We start from the raw sequence: 17264 nt of genomic DNA on the forward strand, positions 1-17264 counted from the left end.
AATGATGTTTGCGACGCATATGGAGAGAAGACAAGACAGTGTAAGTGTCATCATATTTAATTTGAATACTGATCCCTGCAGTCTGTTCTCCCGTGGTGTATAGGATCATAACGTAGCTATTTTATATCAGGTCCATCTGTGTTGCAGACTAAAGCGCCGGACATCTGTTTAGCTCAAATATGTTATTAAAAACACAGGCAGATATATAAACAAATATGTAAATGTACTAGCACCCACACACACACACACACTCCTGATATGAATGCAGAGTTGCTAATATATGAACAGGCACACATGTATAATAAAGAGACATAAAGGCAAAAAGCACACACCTAAGCAGCTGCATGAGGTCATGCTGGTATGGAAAGCAGGTGCTGAGGGATTAAGTGTTCTCCTAGCCTCTGGTTACACTGCAGTGGACCTGGGAGGTGTGTGTGTGTGTGTGTGTGTGTGTGTGTGTGTGTGTGTGTGTGTCTGAGAGACAGACTTACAGGGGTTTAAGGCAGAGGAAAGAAGGTATTTACGGATGGAGAGATGATGGAGATGAAAGAATTGGAGAATTGGTGACGGGGTGGGGGGTTGGGGGGGTAGACAAAACAGGACGAAGGGAGGTACAGATGTGGGGATCGATGTGTGTGAGTGCAGCCACTGCATTATGCAGCTGCTTAGTTTTGCATAAAAACAGTAAACACTATCTTGCAGATCAAGGCTTAAGGAGGCCACGTTATGTCATTGTCATTACAGTGTGTTTGTGTAAGCTGGTGTGTGACACCATGCTGTGATAATCAACTTATTACAGGAAGCGCACACAGCAGGTACGGACAGGCCTACATACTGTAAAGGGGGGCACTTTGTCTGTTGTCCTCCTCTCTGCAAACACATTGCCTGTAGAAAATATAACGCAGTGTGTACGTTTGAGTCGAGGAGGTGAGTCAATGCTTCCTCTTGTATGTTCACGGTTCTCGTGTTTGTTTCCCGCCACACTTGTGCTGTTTTTCACCCAATCAAATGCTGCTGGGTTTGGTGTATTGTCCGTTTTCTGCAGGGAATGGAAGCCTTTTAACTCCCCTTTTATTATCAGCTGTTCAATTTCCCCACAGACGTTTAAAAGCCAATCAGGATGCAGGACACTGTGGAGTTAAAGTTACTGCTGGAGCCTGCGACGTAAACAGATAATAGATTACTACATGAACCCAGTGCCTCCTAGTACTTAGTCCAATAACAAATATGTTGTATCTGTCTTATTCTTAAGAATCAGGTAAACCCAGAGCCTTCTTCCTGACCTTGGTTGCTACGGAAACATAACCGCTCTCTGCTTGGTAACCTAGTCTTTTCTAATTGCTGTTGTCTTGGCAACAGCGCAACCAATGTAATCCAGAAAAGGCCACAATCCTAAATGTTTCCTGTTGCAGTGCTCGCCTTCTCGGAGCAGTCTCCCAACACACACGGACACATTCAATCATTTAGGCAACGATCACTGTCAAAAATCTAAGAGTTGCTGTGCACAGTGTGAGGTTTTGCTGCCGGAGGACACACTGGCAGGGTTGACACTGAAATACACACAGATGCATAGTAACTGCACTTCTGCCATGTAAAACACTTTTATTACATTGGATTTTTAGGACGTTGTTCAACAAATTATTGGTCTCAAAACGGAGCATCAGATTCTTGACTATTTTCAGGCGCTGTTCTTTTGTTAATTCACGGTCAAAGCATAATAATACAAGCTAGGTCTACTTTCCGAGGTTAAAAGAGCCCTTGAACCCCCCCCCCCCCCCCCCCCCCCCCCACACACACACACACACACACACATATGTGACAGTCGACACATTAAAAACAGAAAGATTGCAGAGCGGCTCAGTTCATTCGAAAAGACAGGAATTATAATTGGATTGGACACCTGAGCACAAGCCTACATGTCACGACTGAGAGGGAACACTAGCTAGTCAGCAAGCGAGAAATGGTTGACCACACTACCTAAACATTGGCAGTTCAATTGTATGAAACAGAATGTTGTGATATCCACTTTCATATAATTGATAGTGTTAAATAACATCCGGTTCAAAACCATCTCAAATGAACACACGCAGAACATGGTGGGTGTTGTCTAATAAGGGGTACTGGAGTTCGCCTGACAGCTTGTCAAACATCGGGAACCTCTGGGGTAGGGCCTGGGGGAGCAGGGGTGGTCATTTTAATCATTTTTTATATTTGGGAAATTGGGGTGGGGTGAAAATATTACAGCTCAAGTCCCTCCGTACCTTCAGAGCTGCCACCTGTGCCGGGTCACTCAATGGCAGAGATAATCGTTATTATTCGTTAGTTGGTCTTTATTCAAAAATGTCATGAATTTCGCAGTTTTCAGTTTTGCTTCTCATGTGTGCAACTTTATTATTGTGGGGGGGGGGGGGGCGGGGTTTAAATCAAGGGGAGGGTCCAAAGAAAATATTAAAAATGCTTTTTAAAAAAGCCATAATTTTCATACAGTCCCTAACTGAAGACATGCTTTGGATACCTTTGGCCTTGATTTAAGTCGCTCTAAAGGAAAATGATTTAAATTGGTGGAAAATGACATGATTGTATGTAGTGAAACAAACATGAGCATGACATAAACATGAGCTAAGTTTGATGTTGTCACAGTGCGTGCCTGACTACCGTTTTCTGCCCGGGGCCCACAATCCGCAGCAGAAGCACCAATCACCTGAACAGAAACACTGATGCAGTGCCTCCGAACACAAACTCTCCCAACTGCTCATCAGTCCTGCCCTGACGTGGAGCAAAAATGTTCCCAAAGATTTTCCCCTCCAACGGGACTGCTTTTAACTGTATATTCAAAATCACTGCATCACCGGCGGTCCACTCCACTCTGGTGGATTTAAGAGCTTCACTGAGAGTAGAGCAGCGACGGGGGCATGTGGTTTAAGTTTACTACTCAAACTGAAAAATCCAAGTGGGGTGGTGAAGGAAGAACGGATAATCGTATGGATACATGGTAGTGGCTGCAAAAAGGTCAGAAAAGATTTACCGGGGGGGGGTTTTCATTATCCCCTGACTGACATATAAAAAGCAGTCAGAATGTGTACTGATGACTGAAGGGCCACAGTTTTATTACTCTGAAGATGGCTGCCATATTTCTTCTCTCTGTGTTTGCTGCCATTGTCTTTTGCTCCACTTCCTTCCAGCTGGACCTGTTGAGGTTTGTAAACTAACTTTGCGATTTACCCATTTGACTGAGTCATAAATAATATTGTACTCCTGTAAGAATTTTCACCGACATTACAATTGTATTGTATTTTTTCTAAATTGCCCCTAATGGTAGCGAGAGTCTGGCCATCTTTTCAGTGTTTTGCACAGAGATGAGATATCCAAGGTACATGGAATTTTATTTGTGCTCCTCAAAGCATTGAAAAATTACATTTTACAAACGCAACAGCACCGAGCCTTTTGTCCTGGTTACTCTGGGAAATCAACAGACCTTACTTTGAGCAGTTTCATTGGGACTATTTCCTTGATATGAAGTAGTTCTTTACACAGTGGACCAGGACATCTTGAAAGACAAGTTGCTGCTGAGGTTTTTTTGTAAAATAAACATTCAGTGCTACAGCACAAGTGAAAAACATGTCTTTTTGTAATTTGTGTGTACTGACACTTCTTCTTCTACTACTACTGCTTCTACTTATCCATGTCTCTTTCTTTAGTTTAACACAGCACATCAATAAGGCTTAGTGGAAGAGAGCCCCCAATAATCTGTACTTCTCTCATATGCATTAATGGGTACACAGTGGGAACTATTTCACACAATGTGAATACACACACACAAGACCCAACCTCCACCTTTGCCCCCTTCATATCCCTCACCTGTTATTGTTATCGACCACTCTAGTATTGTTCCTCCCTGCAATATATAACACTACAACAGTGTCAACATTTCATATCACAGGGATTAGCACTTCAGCCACCTGTACAGCTGATTGAGACACGTTCTGCACTTGTGGAGCATCCTGGTGAGAGCCATGAAATCACAGCACCACCACCTAATGAGTGGAGGGAGCAGGCGGCAGCACACTGAGGAGGGAAGGAGAGGGTCTAAATATTGACACCAAATATTTGATTGAAGGGTAAGGGTGTCCCCTGACTCATAGGCGTGTGCTCGGAGACAGAATGCACACGCGCGCACACACACACACACACACACACACACACACACACACACACACACACACATACCCTCCAAAACCCCAACTAACAGTTTCATGTGTTATCAGCGTCTACAGCTGTCTTTGACTTGAAAAGAGAGGGGTGGATGCTTCATATACACACCTACACACACAGTCCTCAGGGCCTGCACCTTGCTGAGACAAATACACAGCTTCACTGTGGTAGATGATACCGTGTGTGTGTGTGTGTGTGTGTGTGTCTGTGTGTGTGTGTGTGTGTGTGTGTGTGTGTGTGTGTATGTGTGTGTGTGTGTGTGTGTGTGTATGTGTGTGTGTGTGTGTGTGTTGGCTGCAGATCATTTCTAACTGACTTCATATCTGCCGTAGACACACCCAGTTGGGTGCCAGCATGTGCACATACACACAAACACTAATCTCTATGCAACCCTTCAACACACTCACAAACACAGGCGCGCACACCTGACTGGGCACCAGTTGGGGGGTTTCAGGTGGAAGTCCGCAGGGAAGGCTTCGCAGCATGGCCGACCTAAAAATATAGTGCACTGGGAGGTCCTTTGTGAATAAACAAACACACTGTTGCATTAGCCATTCCTACAGAAAGAACTGGAAAATAAAGGTAAAGACGTCATTGCCATGTGTTCAATGAGTAAGAGAGTGACACAAAGACATGTCACATGTGTGTGTTCCTGCCTGTGAAGGACATGGCTATGTTATCAATTAGCATTTGTAAAACGAACTTTAGGCCTGACAGTTGCATTGGCAGCATGTCAGTGTGTCTCTTGCAGGAGAAGCTTTCCTTATCACAGTAAAGGGAAAACTGAGGTCAGTCTGATTTAGAACCAGTTCTGCATGAAGTAAAGAGTGTAGTTGGGTAGACCAGTTCCCTTTGACAGTACAGATTAGCAGCCACAGCTGATCAGAGTTCTCCACCTGCTGGCCGGAAATCAGAACTGCATCTTCTTCTTGGCCTAATTATCTTTGGACTACAACTACCATCAACCCTGACGTCTAGGAGCAGTGATGAAAAGTAATTAAGTACATTTACCCTGGATAGTCCCGGACATAATTACAGTTAAAGGTGCTTTTCTTTGAGTATTAATTCTATGCTCCTTCCTCTGAGGAAAATACTGAATGTTTTATTCCACCACACGTAGGCCTCTATGTACTTCACATTGCAGATTTTACATGCAAAACATATTTTGAGGATTGCTATAGATTAAACTACCAACAGTATACAAAGTATTCAGACTCTCCACCAGTCACTCCACACCGGGAGCAGCTACAACAATATATTTCTGCTTATATTAATAAGTCAATCATTTTCTATTTCAATTTAAGCTTTTACACAGGATGCTTAAGTAGTCTACATCTTACTGCTGATACTTGTTTTACTCAAGTAAAAAGAGTGAAGAGTGACTGGAAAACTTTTCCTTGTAACTGAGCATTTTTCATCTATTGCTATTCAACTAAATGATTCGTCCATGAGCCATGAAGTCAAGGATTGATCTTCCCAGCAGATCTATGAATCTGACCTGGTGGCCTTCCGGTGACAGTTACATTATATCTGACTATGACACTGAAATGTGTTACCTTCCAGGTGTTGTTGCCCTCTCTAGCCAGGAGATGATGCTGAAACGATGTTCCAACTATAAGACAACAGAGTTGCGGTGAAGGGTTGTATCTAAATCTGCTGTTTAATAACATCGTTTCTGGGCAAAAGAAATGCACCAGCTGACAAAATTAGATGCTACAACTCATGCTGCTGATTCCAGTGGGCGAAAATGCAAACACAAGTCATTGCTTGTAGTTCACTGGCTGTTTTTAGAACTAACCTTATGGGCTTATCGCACTTTTATGAGCAATTTATTCATTTTAAAACAGCTAGAAAGCTGCACTAAAAAAGACTGTAGTGTAAAAAAGGGTTTGTCAACCTTAAAAACAAAGTCACATTGCAAAAATCTTCCCTCCCCTCGTGTTTGAGAAACCGCAAATTCTAATACATTTGGTCAAAATTCAAATTCTAGGCATAATATATCCACAGGAAGAAGAACAATACTTAGGGGTAACTGCAAACTGTCTCTTAAATAGCAATGAGGACTGCCATTTAAAGACAGCAGTGTGCTGCTTTATGTAATTGTGCAAAGCACCTTGTATGTACTAGTTTTTGACCACTGACAAAATGTTCCATCATCCATCGGGGTAGCCAAAGTGACATGTGTGATAGTCCTGTTTTCTTCTTTTTATTGCTGAACCTCCCTCAGTCTGCCCACTTACAGTTCCATCTGGCACTAATTCATATAAAGTGGATTCAAATGAAGAAATCAAGAATATACCGGTATAAAGAGTTCATCAAAGGCTGCTGTTGTTGTTCAGGCTTTCACTTGGGATGAGGCTATTGTATCCATAGCTTTTGTTTCAAACTTTGGGACCTTAATAAAAGATGATTTTAGAAGGTGTCTTGGGAGTAAGCTTCCAATAAATGATCCTAAATTCCTTTGAATGATGATGAATGATGCAGGTTCATAAAACCATTCATATTACTACCGTCCAAATGGGAAAACAACATGTTTTTGATTTCTTTGACCGTCACTGAAATTAACTTTAGAACAGAAACGGGGTTTCTTTTTATCCTAACTGAATTAATCACATTTTCTCATTTATTCCTTAAATGGTGACTTGTCCTTTTCTGTTAAGGGAAAACAAAAGAATAGAAATTCAATACAGCCACTCAAAGCCCTACAATTTGATGCTTGGATTTGTTTTTCCAGCGCTAATTAAGTGTTTTTCTCTTTTTGAGAATTTGACACACACACACACACACACACACACACACACACACACACACACACACACAGAGGGATGAGAGGGAGGCGCATGACGTCAGAGGTCAGCTGACAGGTTTGTTTTGCTTGCTCGAGCTCGTCCTGATAAAAACACAGCCGAGAGGAAGGAAGCGACGACGACATCAAACCATCTCTGAGCTAGTGCGCCTCTGTTAGCATTTTACCACTAAACCACCAGCACCGAAACCACGGACAGTTTTGTAATCGTTTTTAGCTTTTATATTGTTACTTTGATACCGCCGCTACCTCCGTTTTTATCTACTGCCAACTGGTTGACTTTGACGCAATATGCCTTCAGAAAAAACCTTCAAACAAAGAAGGACATTCGGTAGGTGTTATCGCAGCTTGTTTTAGCATTTTAACACACAACTCTTCGGCTTTATGGCTTTTACATACTACTGTATGTCTGCAGCTGTCGCCCGAATTCTCCTCTGAACTGTACAGGAGTGCATTACATCGGTCATGTACACAGGCCAGGTAGTCGTTAGTTATTACCCCAGTGGCAAGTTGATTTTGTTCATTTTGTCCAGCCAGTTCGGTTAACAGTTTGAAATGTATATTAAACACACGCAGGGGAGATAATGGTTTGTTTCTGTACTGCTAATTGGAGAAACCCAACCATGGAGGGCTGCGGTCGTGTCAACTTATCCAAAAGAATATATAAAGACAGAAATTGTTCCTACTCGTATGAATACAGGTTTAAATATTGAGTAGAATTGAACAGAATACGGCTATTTACTGCAGGCCTGTCTCTTCCTGAGTGTGTGTGTGTGTGTGTGTGTGTTTGTTTGCATCAGAGCGGTGGGAGAAAAACAAAGTGGTGTCGAAATGCGGGGCAGAGGGAAAAAAAGAGAGAGCTGCAGGATTGGGGGATGGGACAGTTTATGGAGGAGGAGAAGAGAGGAGTTTAAAAGAGGGAACAGACTCAGATGGTACCTAAAAGTGCGGAGCTAGCCGTTATGTGTGAAGGGTAACTTGAGGCCACAGACTGGATGCGGATTATAGTTTCAGTTAGCCGCAGAGCTGGAAGAAGACAGGGCCTGCAGTGCCTTTGCAAATACATTGTAACTTGGTATTGTATCCTCTTGCCTGTCTCTAACATCACATACTTTGTGTTGTTCAATAGTTTAGTGCTTAAGATAACATTTAAAGACAAAACGTAAATAATTCCGTGGATAAATTGGCCTTTAGTTGTTTTCCCCCACGTTTTGTACACCTCGAACAAAGATGGGAACTGTTGCCTTCAGTCCTGGAAATATAATTTCCCAGAATGACTAAAAGTAACCGACTTCCGGTTTAACGTCACGTTATTGGTCCAAATGTACACAGCTAGGGCACGTGAGGGCCAGGCAGCAAAGAAACATCGTGTCACGTGCGTCGAACTATAGTTGAGAACGTGCTGAAGTGTAGCTTTAGAATGACAATTTGATCGTTCGTTTACTGTAATACCGCGATAAACGTAGTGAGGCACAGCTAACTTAGCTGTGTTAGCTACATATAGCCAGTTTAGGACTTGGTATTAGTGGTTGTTTACAGTGTGATAGTGTTCACCAGCTTTTTAGTCATCATTTACGGTCTAAGCCTTTATTTCACCTCTGTGTCACTTCCTTGTGTATACATGATTATCTGGGCCCACATGTAAATACACTTTAAACCTTTCGCGGTGTTCATTACATTGTCACTAGGCCTGTGTAAATCTCAGTCTAAGTTCAATTTCCGAGTGTTGCATATCTGTATAATAAGGTCATAACATGACTCAGGAAACCACAGGGAATCTTCCAGTTGTGCCGGGCGGTACTGACTAATTCCCATATTATGACAGAACAGAAATGTGTGGAGAAAAAAAAAAAAAACCCCAGCAGGCTTTAAGGTCAACTCCTTCCCATTTTTTTTCTTTTATTTGATTGAAAACTGATGACTCAAAGGCTGTTTGTCGCCTGGTCTGGTCATGAACACACAGAGAGCTTCCCTGTTCCCGGGCGATGAACTCATCCTGATTTGAAATGTAATCATAGAACAATGCCTTGCATGTCTTCAAGTTAAGCACGAAAATGGCGCCCTCAGGAAGATAAACATTCGCTAAACATTATGTTAGTTGATTGAATTAGATATCCTGACAGCGGGCGCACAAATTGTCTTCCTCCTAGCAGACATTTTTTTTCAGTGGTATGTCACAAGACTGGATACCAGTAACTCAAAGTCTCAACTGACTCTGACAGCTGATGGGGCCCAGCCTTTGATTGCCTGCCTCTAGAAAATCAGCGCTTACTTTCAGTTTGACTCTTTCTACCAAAGAGTGATGGAGATGGTCATGATGTTGAGATGTTTTTTTTTTTGATCCCATGTTGACCATCAGACTGCTGTTGTTGATGTGGTCAGTACAAAGTGCAGTAAGCCCAAAGGTGTTATCCGTGGCCATTTAGTTTGACCCAGTTACAAATCACGGGGTTAAACCTCAGAAAGGAGGGGCCTGCTCTGCTGTGGGTCATTAATGAGTCAGAGATCCATCCAATCGGCAGCTGTGTCACTGACCTGATCTTTTGAGTCAACACTGTGGAGTGTTGAAGAGGTCCATCTTCAGCTGAGACGCTAACTAACTATAAAAATAAAAAAAAAGCACTGAGGGCCGTGATACCCATCTTGATATAAATACATCAAATCTTATCTTATTTTGCAAATGACACATTTTAGTTTCATTTCTTACACACAGGTGTGGCGTGTGTGCTCAGCATTCCTGCATGTTTGTAAGGCGCGCAAGCCAAACACACTTATGAACACGCACTGGAGGAACTGAGTGGAAAATGAGCAAATCATAATTTTAGTCTGATAATCTGCTAATCACTGTGGAACGACGCGGTTACACCATGAGTGGATTTTTGGGAAAAGCCCATTATGTTTTCACTGGAGCGCCTTAGTCCACTAAGTAGTCTGTTAAATGCATTGTTTCCAGATGTTTCTATTGTTGTTGTTGTTGGGATTTTTTTATTTTTGTGAATGTGTTTCAAAGTAGATCTGATAAAAAAAAAAACAATACATATAGTTGAAGACCAATTACAGCTGCAACATTCTTTGATTAAGATCCCACTCGAATGTATGACACCTCCACAAAGCTGTTGAACCAGAGATTATAACAACAAATGCCTTCGCTGCTCCTCACGTGATCAACTACATTCACTTGATCATAAGGCTGTATGCGGGGGAGGGGGGGGGGGGTTGACTGTTTGTTTATACCTGTTGTTGGTGGCTTCTCTGTCTCTGCTCAGGAGTCTGTGTCTGCTCTGCCTTTGGCCTTGTGTGTTTTTATCAGTGCTAACTGATTCTCCTCGCCTGCTAATCTCTTTGTCTGGTTGGTACATTTCCATGAATCTGTTTTTTTTTTGTTTTTTTTTTCTTCCCTTCAGAACAGAGAGTAGAAGATGTCCGACTGATCCGAGAGCAGCACCCCAACAAGATACCCGTGAGTTCACACGCACATTCGCACATTCACTTGCAATGACCGAGCGAACACCAGTGAAATCCACCGAGGCGACATTATTCTAGAGGAAAAAAACTGTGAGGGCAGAAATGAATCGGCGTGATGTGCATAACAGCACGCAGGAAGACACGAGTAAGAACGCACTGCAACGGGAAGTGTTACCACATGTTTCCTGGTTGTACTCTGAACTGTCTGTGGGACAGTTTTAAACGTCATTTGTTGGCTTCACACACACACACACACACACACACACACACACTCCTGCAAGGGATTTCTGCCCGTTGACATCTGATCAGTTTATATAACGCATAGTTTTTGTGATCAGGCTTTTTGTCGTCGCTGACAGTGGCTGCAGCAGTTGTTTTGTAGCGTAGAAACGGGTGTGACTGCAGCTGCTGATAGGTCGGGTGTCCAGCGGCTCCTAGCAACCGGCGAGAAACAAACGCACACCTCATGTTTCACCTGCTTGTTTTTATCATTTTAAGATAGAGTGTCACCCCAGCCCTCCCATCTGCTGCACCATGTAAGGCCTCCCCTCATCTTGAAAGCACCCCTGTGTGTGTGTGTGTGTGTGTGTGTGTGTGTGTGTGTGTGTGTGTGTGTGTGTGTGTGTGTGTGTGTGTGTGTGTGTGTGTGTGTGTGTGTGTGTGTGTGTGTGTGTTTCCTGTGTACTCTCCTGAGGTTATAAACTGCCATGTCAGTGGTAAGTGTGAGACCAGAGGCAGATGCGCTGTGTCACTGTAATGTAACGCCATCAAGACGGCCACAGTGGAGTCTGTGTGTGGGGGGTCCAGGTCCAGGTCTGGCCTCACTGAACAACATACCTGCTTTCATGCCAAACAGAGGTCCATGCATTTCTTGCTCAAATTTCAGATCAGCAATTTGATTTCCTTTTTGTTACTTTAACAGCGAGAGATTAGAAGTAGCATTTAAAGGTTACAAATGACTTGTCCTGAATCATCATTAGAACTCTGCACTAAATCAATATAATGTCAATATCCCGATATGGACTTCAGTATCGTCTGGGACGTGGTTACTATGCTATCTATGCATCCATCCACACACACACCCATATATCATTTTCATCATCGATTAAATCTTCTTAATTTAATTTTAGACATTGTTTGGTCAATGTAACATCAGAAAAATGCCCATCACAACTTTCTAGAGCCCAAGGCGACGTCCAACTGTCCAAAACCTAAAGATGGTCAACGGGTGGAAATGCAACACAAGCAGAAGCTGCAAATTCACAGCTGAGGAGCCTAAACTAGAGAGTCTTTGGGTTTTTGACTTATTAATAGATTATCAAAATAGTTGCAGATACATTTTCTGTGCATCGACCAAACGATTAATCAAGCAGTCGTACAATCAGTGGTATAAGCTCAGGGTGAGTCAGGATGCTCTGTGGCGGCCAGCCTCAGTGTTACAGTGGACGCATGTCATTTGCACTCGCTGTCGGTGATGAAGTGGTCTGTAAATGTCACACTGAATAAAAGACTCCGTTCATTCAGAGCTCGAGCAGATCGCTCCGGGTACAGAGAACGTGGACGTTCCGTTCCACACGGACAATTCAGCAGGACAGAGGGGCTGCATTCCCTTTTTTTTTTTTAACCATATCATCTGATATGTGTGACTTCATCTCACTATTGATCATGGTCACTGGTGTCAAAACAGTTTCCGCTGTCAGGGTATCGGGTCTAAAAACAGCACAGGAAGTACCGCCTTCTTAGAACTCCAGAAGTCTCTGACTGTGTGTGTGTGTGTCTCCTGTAGGTGATCATTGAGAGGTATAAAGGAGAGAAACAGCTTCCCATCCTGGACAAGACCAAGTTCCTGGTGCCAGACCACGTCAACATGAGTGAGCTCATCAAGATTATCAGGTACTACTTATCAGGAAGTCCTCTGTCCTTTCCTTTTTTCTCTACTCCTCTCCGTTCTTTTCCTCTCCTCTCTTTAGTTTTCCTGTCTTTTCTTTCCTCTCCTTCCTATCCTTCCCCCTCCTCTGCTCTCCTCTCCTCCCCTCCTCCTCACTCTGCCATGTCGTTGTCTCTCCACCAGGAGGCGCCTCCAGCTAAACTCCAACCAGGCTTTCTTCCTGCTGGTCAACGGCCACAGCATGGTCTCCGTGTCGGCCGCCATCTCCGAGGTCTACGAACGGGAGCGGGACCAAGACGGCTTCCTCTACATGGTGTACGCCTCCCAGGAGACCTTTGGCACCGCCACGGCCGCCCAGTGAACAGCCCCCCTTCTTCTTCCACCTGGCAGGCCATTGGACAATTGTAGTCTTTAGCCCCCCTCCATTGTTTCTCGCCACACTCCTCTTTAGTCTCGACTGTAAGAACTAAAACACACACTGCTAAATCTAAACACAGCGTAGGATAATGTCCCGGCTCGAATCGGTTCAGGGTGTCATCTCTATGTTATGACTGCAATGAGCGAGCGAGACTGTTTGTGTGCCACAACACTCAGCCACGAGGGTTGGACAATTCAGCAGACTGTGACTCAGGCCCATAGAGTCTTTTCGTGAGCGTCTCTGCTTCTTTATTGGTGAATCTGGTGTCCGCTGTCATGGCAACCTACAGCCTGTTGACGGCAGTTATTTTCAGTGTTGTGGTTCCGTGTCTCCTCGGCTGTATTTATGTTAATGTATATATACATTTCAGGTAGTGATGTTACATGAAAGTGGTGAGGATATATATATATCTATATATATATACACACACACACACACACACACACACATTAGTCAATGAACAAAGCCAACCTTAATTCTAGGGTTTTTGGAGATGGGCGCTTGAGAGAGTTCACGTGTTTTAAATGGAGGTTTTTATCGCAGTTAAAAGGTTAAACGTTTGGGGGTTTGTAGTCTCGGTCAGAGTACTTTTGCCAGAAGAGAAAAATGCAACATGAAGTAGAGAAGATGCCTGTTGATGTCTCGTCACATTCCCTCAATGGTCCTCCTTTGGTGTTTTTATCCCTCCCTGCCTTGTAGCCTAAAGCGTCTTCGCTGTAACAAAAAACAAAAAAAAGATGTGGGGGAAACTGCTTTTGCCCTTGAAACAGATGATTGTAGTTTGCAAAAAAAAAAAATGCCTTGGTGTACAGATAATGTTGACTTTTACGGCTTTGACTATAAAAAGGGGGTTCCGATGAGAGTGCAACCAAGTTGACTTTGGGCACACTACAAGGAGTCTGATTGCATGTGCGAGCGGAGGATGATGATGATGGAGTCTCTGTAAATGCTGATGAGAGGAGGGGGTTGCCATGTCCTGTTTTTCTTGTTTGTTTTGGGTTTTTTTTGTTGTAGCTCCTTCGTCACAAGTGTTTATTAAGTTGACCAAGGAACGAAGGAAAGTCCAACAAAGAGTGAAACGGGGGCAGGTTGACGAGCATCACGTCCGACTGTCTGGCAGGGCGGATTTCCCAGAGCTGTCTATAGATGGTCCTCTGTCTGTGCTGTCGTGCTCCTCCTCAACATCTTCTTAACAGATCGAGGTTTAGCTGCTTTTATATTGCAGTATTTTATCATTTTTATTTAACATGACTTTTATTCCGTTGTCTTTACTCTTCGCTGTCTGCAGTATGTGAAGTACAAAAGGTGACTTTGTTTTTTCTTTGTGACTTTGTGTGTGTGTGTGTGTGTTTGTTACAGAGGGGTGGAGCATTTGTTCCAGGGCCGTCTCTTCTGCCTGCTCCTCTGTCCCCCCCCCCCCACACACACACACACACACATCCACACAGCAATATCACACAGCCTCCTCTTATGTATTTATGTTGGTCTTTTGTAAACAATAAAAGGAAAAAAAAAAAGTTGAATTGTGCGGTTCGTGTGTTACATCATGTCAGTAGTGAATCTGAAAATGTTCCCTTTCTCTGGCTTCATGCTTCCTCACGTCTGGGTAAAAAAACAACTGGTACTGAAATAATGGCAAAATCGTGAACGGCAACACTAACGTGAGTGTGTGTGTGTGTTTTAGCATCCTCAAACATCTATTCATACATGCGTAAATATGGGTCTTTTCCACTGTCTGCCCTGTAATTTCCTGCGGATGAGAATGGAGTTGTTGTTTTTTTTATCCGTGACAGAATGAGACCTGTAATCTCAGTGTCGCTCCACTGGCTAATTTTAACAGGAGTCCTCCAGTCCGCTGGTAAAGTTTTAGATCTGACTATTTTAATGGAAATCTGATGAACTATTATTGGATTTATATTCAGGCAGACAGTGAAAATATCTAAAGACAAGAGTAGACCTGTACCAAACATGCCCAGAGAAGTGGCTGTTAGAAGTGTTCCATGCTAAAATGTTTGTTGTTTGCGTTTAAAAGAAATGATGTACAAAATCCACTGATTTTATACCTTAGAGAGCCCTTTGTGGCTGCAGAAGGAGCCGCGCGAAATCTCATCATTTGTCTCAAGTGATGTCATTTGAGTCAGCGTCGGTGATATAACTTCATAAATAAATCATATACACATTGTGATGAAAGACAGAATCAGAAAATATTTTATTACTCAAACATGTTTTATCTGAACTTTGAGGGGGAAAAACACGTTTTAAAACACAATAAGCAATATAAAATCTGACCCACAAGTGAGCTGAACAATTATAAACTGTGTTCAAACATTTGCACACAAATATTGCAAAAGTATTTTTGCTAAAGATAAAGAGCAACATGCAGCATCAGATAAAGAGGCCCTACTGTGATTCATAGAGACATGACACAAGGCTTTAACTGCAAACTAAATAGTTCCAAAACTCTCTACAAAAGTGGAGCTACGTGACAAACAGCCCCAGAAGAAGGCGCTCTTTGGTGTGATCTGTGGAGGCTATTTTCTTGTTCTGTGCAAACATTGAAAAAAGTGTCTTTATGCGCCCATGTTGCAAAGGCTGGCTGGTGGATTCTAAGCCCCATACTTCTGTCAAAAGGCAATACTCCAAAGACATTTTATATTAAAATACAAAAGCACATTGTTGACTTGTTTCTAACAACAGACAGAAGTTATAATACATACTGAATGTTCAGTATTTACTATTTTAAATAAACACCCCACGTCCATGTGCCGTGCCCTCCAGGGGTAACAGACAAGAGTTTCATCTGAAGGACCAGCTGTCCTCGGGTCTGTAAAAACTCTGGGTCCTGCCCAGCAGCTCGCTCGCAGTCAGAGACTTGGATACGCCGTGAAACGTCTTTCCGTCTTGCTTCGACTCTTTCCAAATCAATACTTCCTGAATTTTCTTTTGCATAAAGCATAAAGACTGTACATATTAATCACCAAAAAGAAGTTCAGGACTGACGTTCATTCACTGACACCTACAACATGAAAAGTGAAACGTCACCAAACTGAACTGAAAACAAAAAACGTGGCACTTTTGAAATGTCCATGCAGCTTGACTGACGACAGACACGCTGGTGTGAAGTGAACATACAAAGACACTCTGTGCTGACAGACGGGTCCGCCCTCTGATTGTCCTGCTATAGAGGGACAGTGATTGGCACTGGAGGCCATTTTGCTCTCAGGTTGGCTCCGAGGTAGAGAGGCTGCTGGTGAACGGGTTTCATGGATAAGGCAGCGGCTGGTGCAGCTTCCCTCTGTGATCCCCTGCTGCTGAAGAGGGATTCCAGTTTCCAGGTGGGGGGGGGGGGGGGGGGGCAAGTTCATATTTCTCAACCCAACTCATAACTAACGAAGCGTGTCCCATTGAAAACCTTCTTTAGGAGGATACAGGTGACACAGGCGTCCTTTGCAGCCTTCAACATCTAATCACCTACCGTCAATTATTGAATGAAGCATTCAGGTGATCAATGCTCATTGATTACTGGTAAATATGTCACATGGATTAGACCAATGAAAAAGCTCTATATGGATGTACTGTATTTACCATTAACCAGGTTCAACTCGTACTGTCATCCTTGGTATCATGGAGCTCGTTTTTTTCTCGCTGGTCTTTACACTTCACCAGCCTTTTAATGCCACATTGTGCTCACCAACACTAAAATACGAGTTGACATGGAAGCGCCTGAATGCATTGTTAGTTTCGGCTTGACCGCCCGATCAGGATGCAAAGGATCCACCTTCTTGAATCAGGGGGGACTCGCTTCCTTTTAAAAGGTGCCCTGTGGAGCTTTCTTGTAAACAAACCAAAAATAATGTTTACATTCAGTGTTTCTCGTGTATCCTTGAGGTCTAACAAACACGTTGAGCGCATTTCCTTCAACACTAAACTTTGGCGAAGCTGATTGTTGAAATGTTTGAAATCCCGCACTGTTTACATCCATGTTTTCCACTGACTCATCAAAACATCGCTCCATAGCTGATAGCAGCTAAAAACGCACAAAAAAAAACACCACAAGGTACCTTTAATTTTTTTCCCCTCCTTTTGCTCCTCTTCAAGAAGGATGACCAAGAAGGTGATACAACCTTCTCTGTGTCCCAAATCCTTACGGCACACTAATTCTGAGCAGGTTATGAGTATGAAGTGTGTTTGCACTGGAGGAGTGACAAAATGAAGTAAACTCAAGATATATAGTCTGTTGATTGGCATGCTAAAAACACTTGATTTTTGAGAGTGCTGTTGATGGATATCATTCTCCAGCAATGCTGCTCACATATGCAAAACATCAGTTGTGGATGGAAGATAACCTTCTTGCCGTGTTGACCAGGCAGATGCACTCTAAAGTCGCAGCTCGATTGCCTTTGCTCAGTGCAGCCATTGCATCATTTCCTGCTGGTATGAAAGGAAAAGGTTTGCTGATTTCGTGTATACCAGCT

At 43.1% G+C, this 17264-nt stretch overlaps 1 protein-coding gene across 1 annotated transcript; it reads left to right on the forward strand.

Moving 5' to 3' along the window:
* The first annotated feature begins 7148 nt into the window (after positions 1–7148).
* map1lc3b (microtubule-associated protein 1 light chain 3 beta) lies at positions 7149–14312 on the forward strand. Its single transcript, XM_070906829.1, has 4 exons — positions 7149–7349; positions 10423–10478; positions 12270–12376; positions 12555–14312. Exons 1-4 carry the CDS (start codon positions 7310–7312, stop codon positions 12730–12732), a joined length of 381 nt encoding a protein of 126 aa, XP_070762930.1. The 5' UTR covers positions 7149–7309; the 3' UTR covers positions 12733–14312.
* The last annotated feature ends 2952 nt before the right edge of the window (positions 14313–17264 follow it).

This window comes from Enoplosus armatus, chromosome 6, assembly GCF_043641665.1.
Source record: "Enoplosus armatus isolate fEnoArm2 chromosome 6, fEnoArm2.hap1, whole genome shotgun sequence".
In the NCBI taxonomy this organism is placed as follows: domain Eukaryota; kingdom Metazoa; phylum Chordata; class Actinopteri; order Centrarchiformes; family Enoplosidae; genus Enoplosus; species Enoplosus armatus.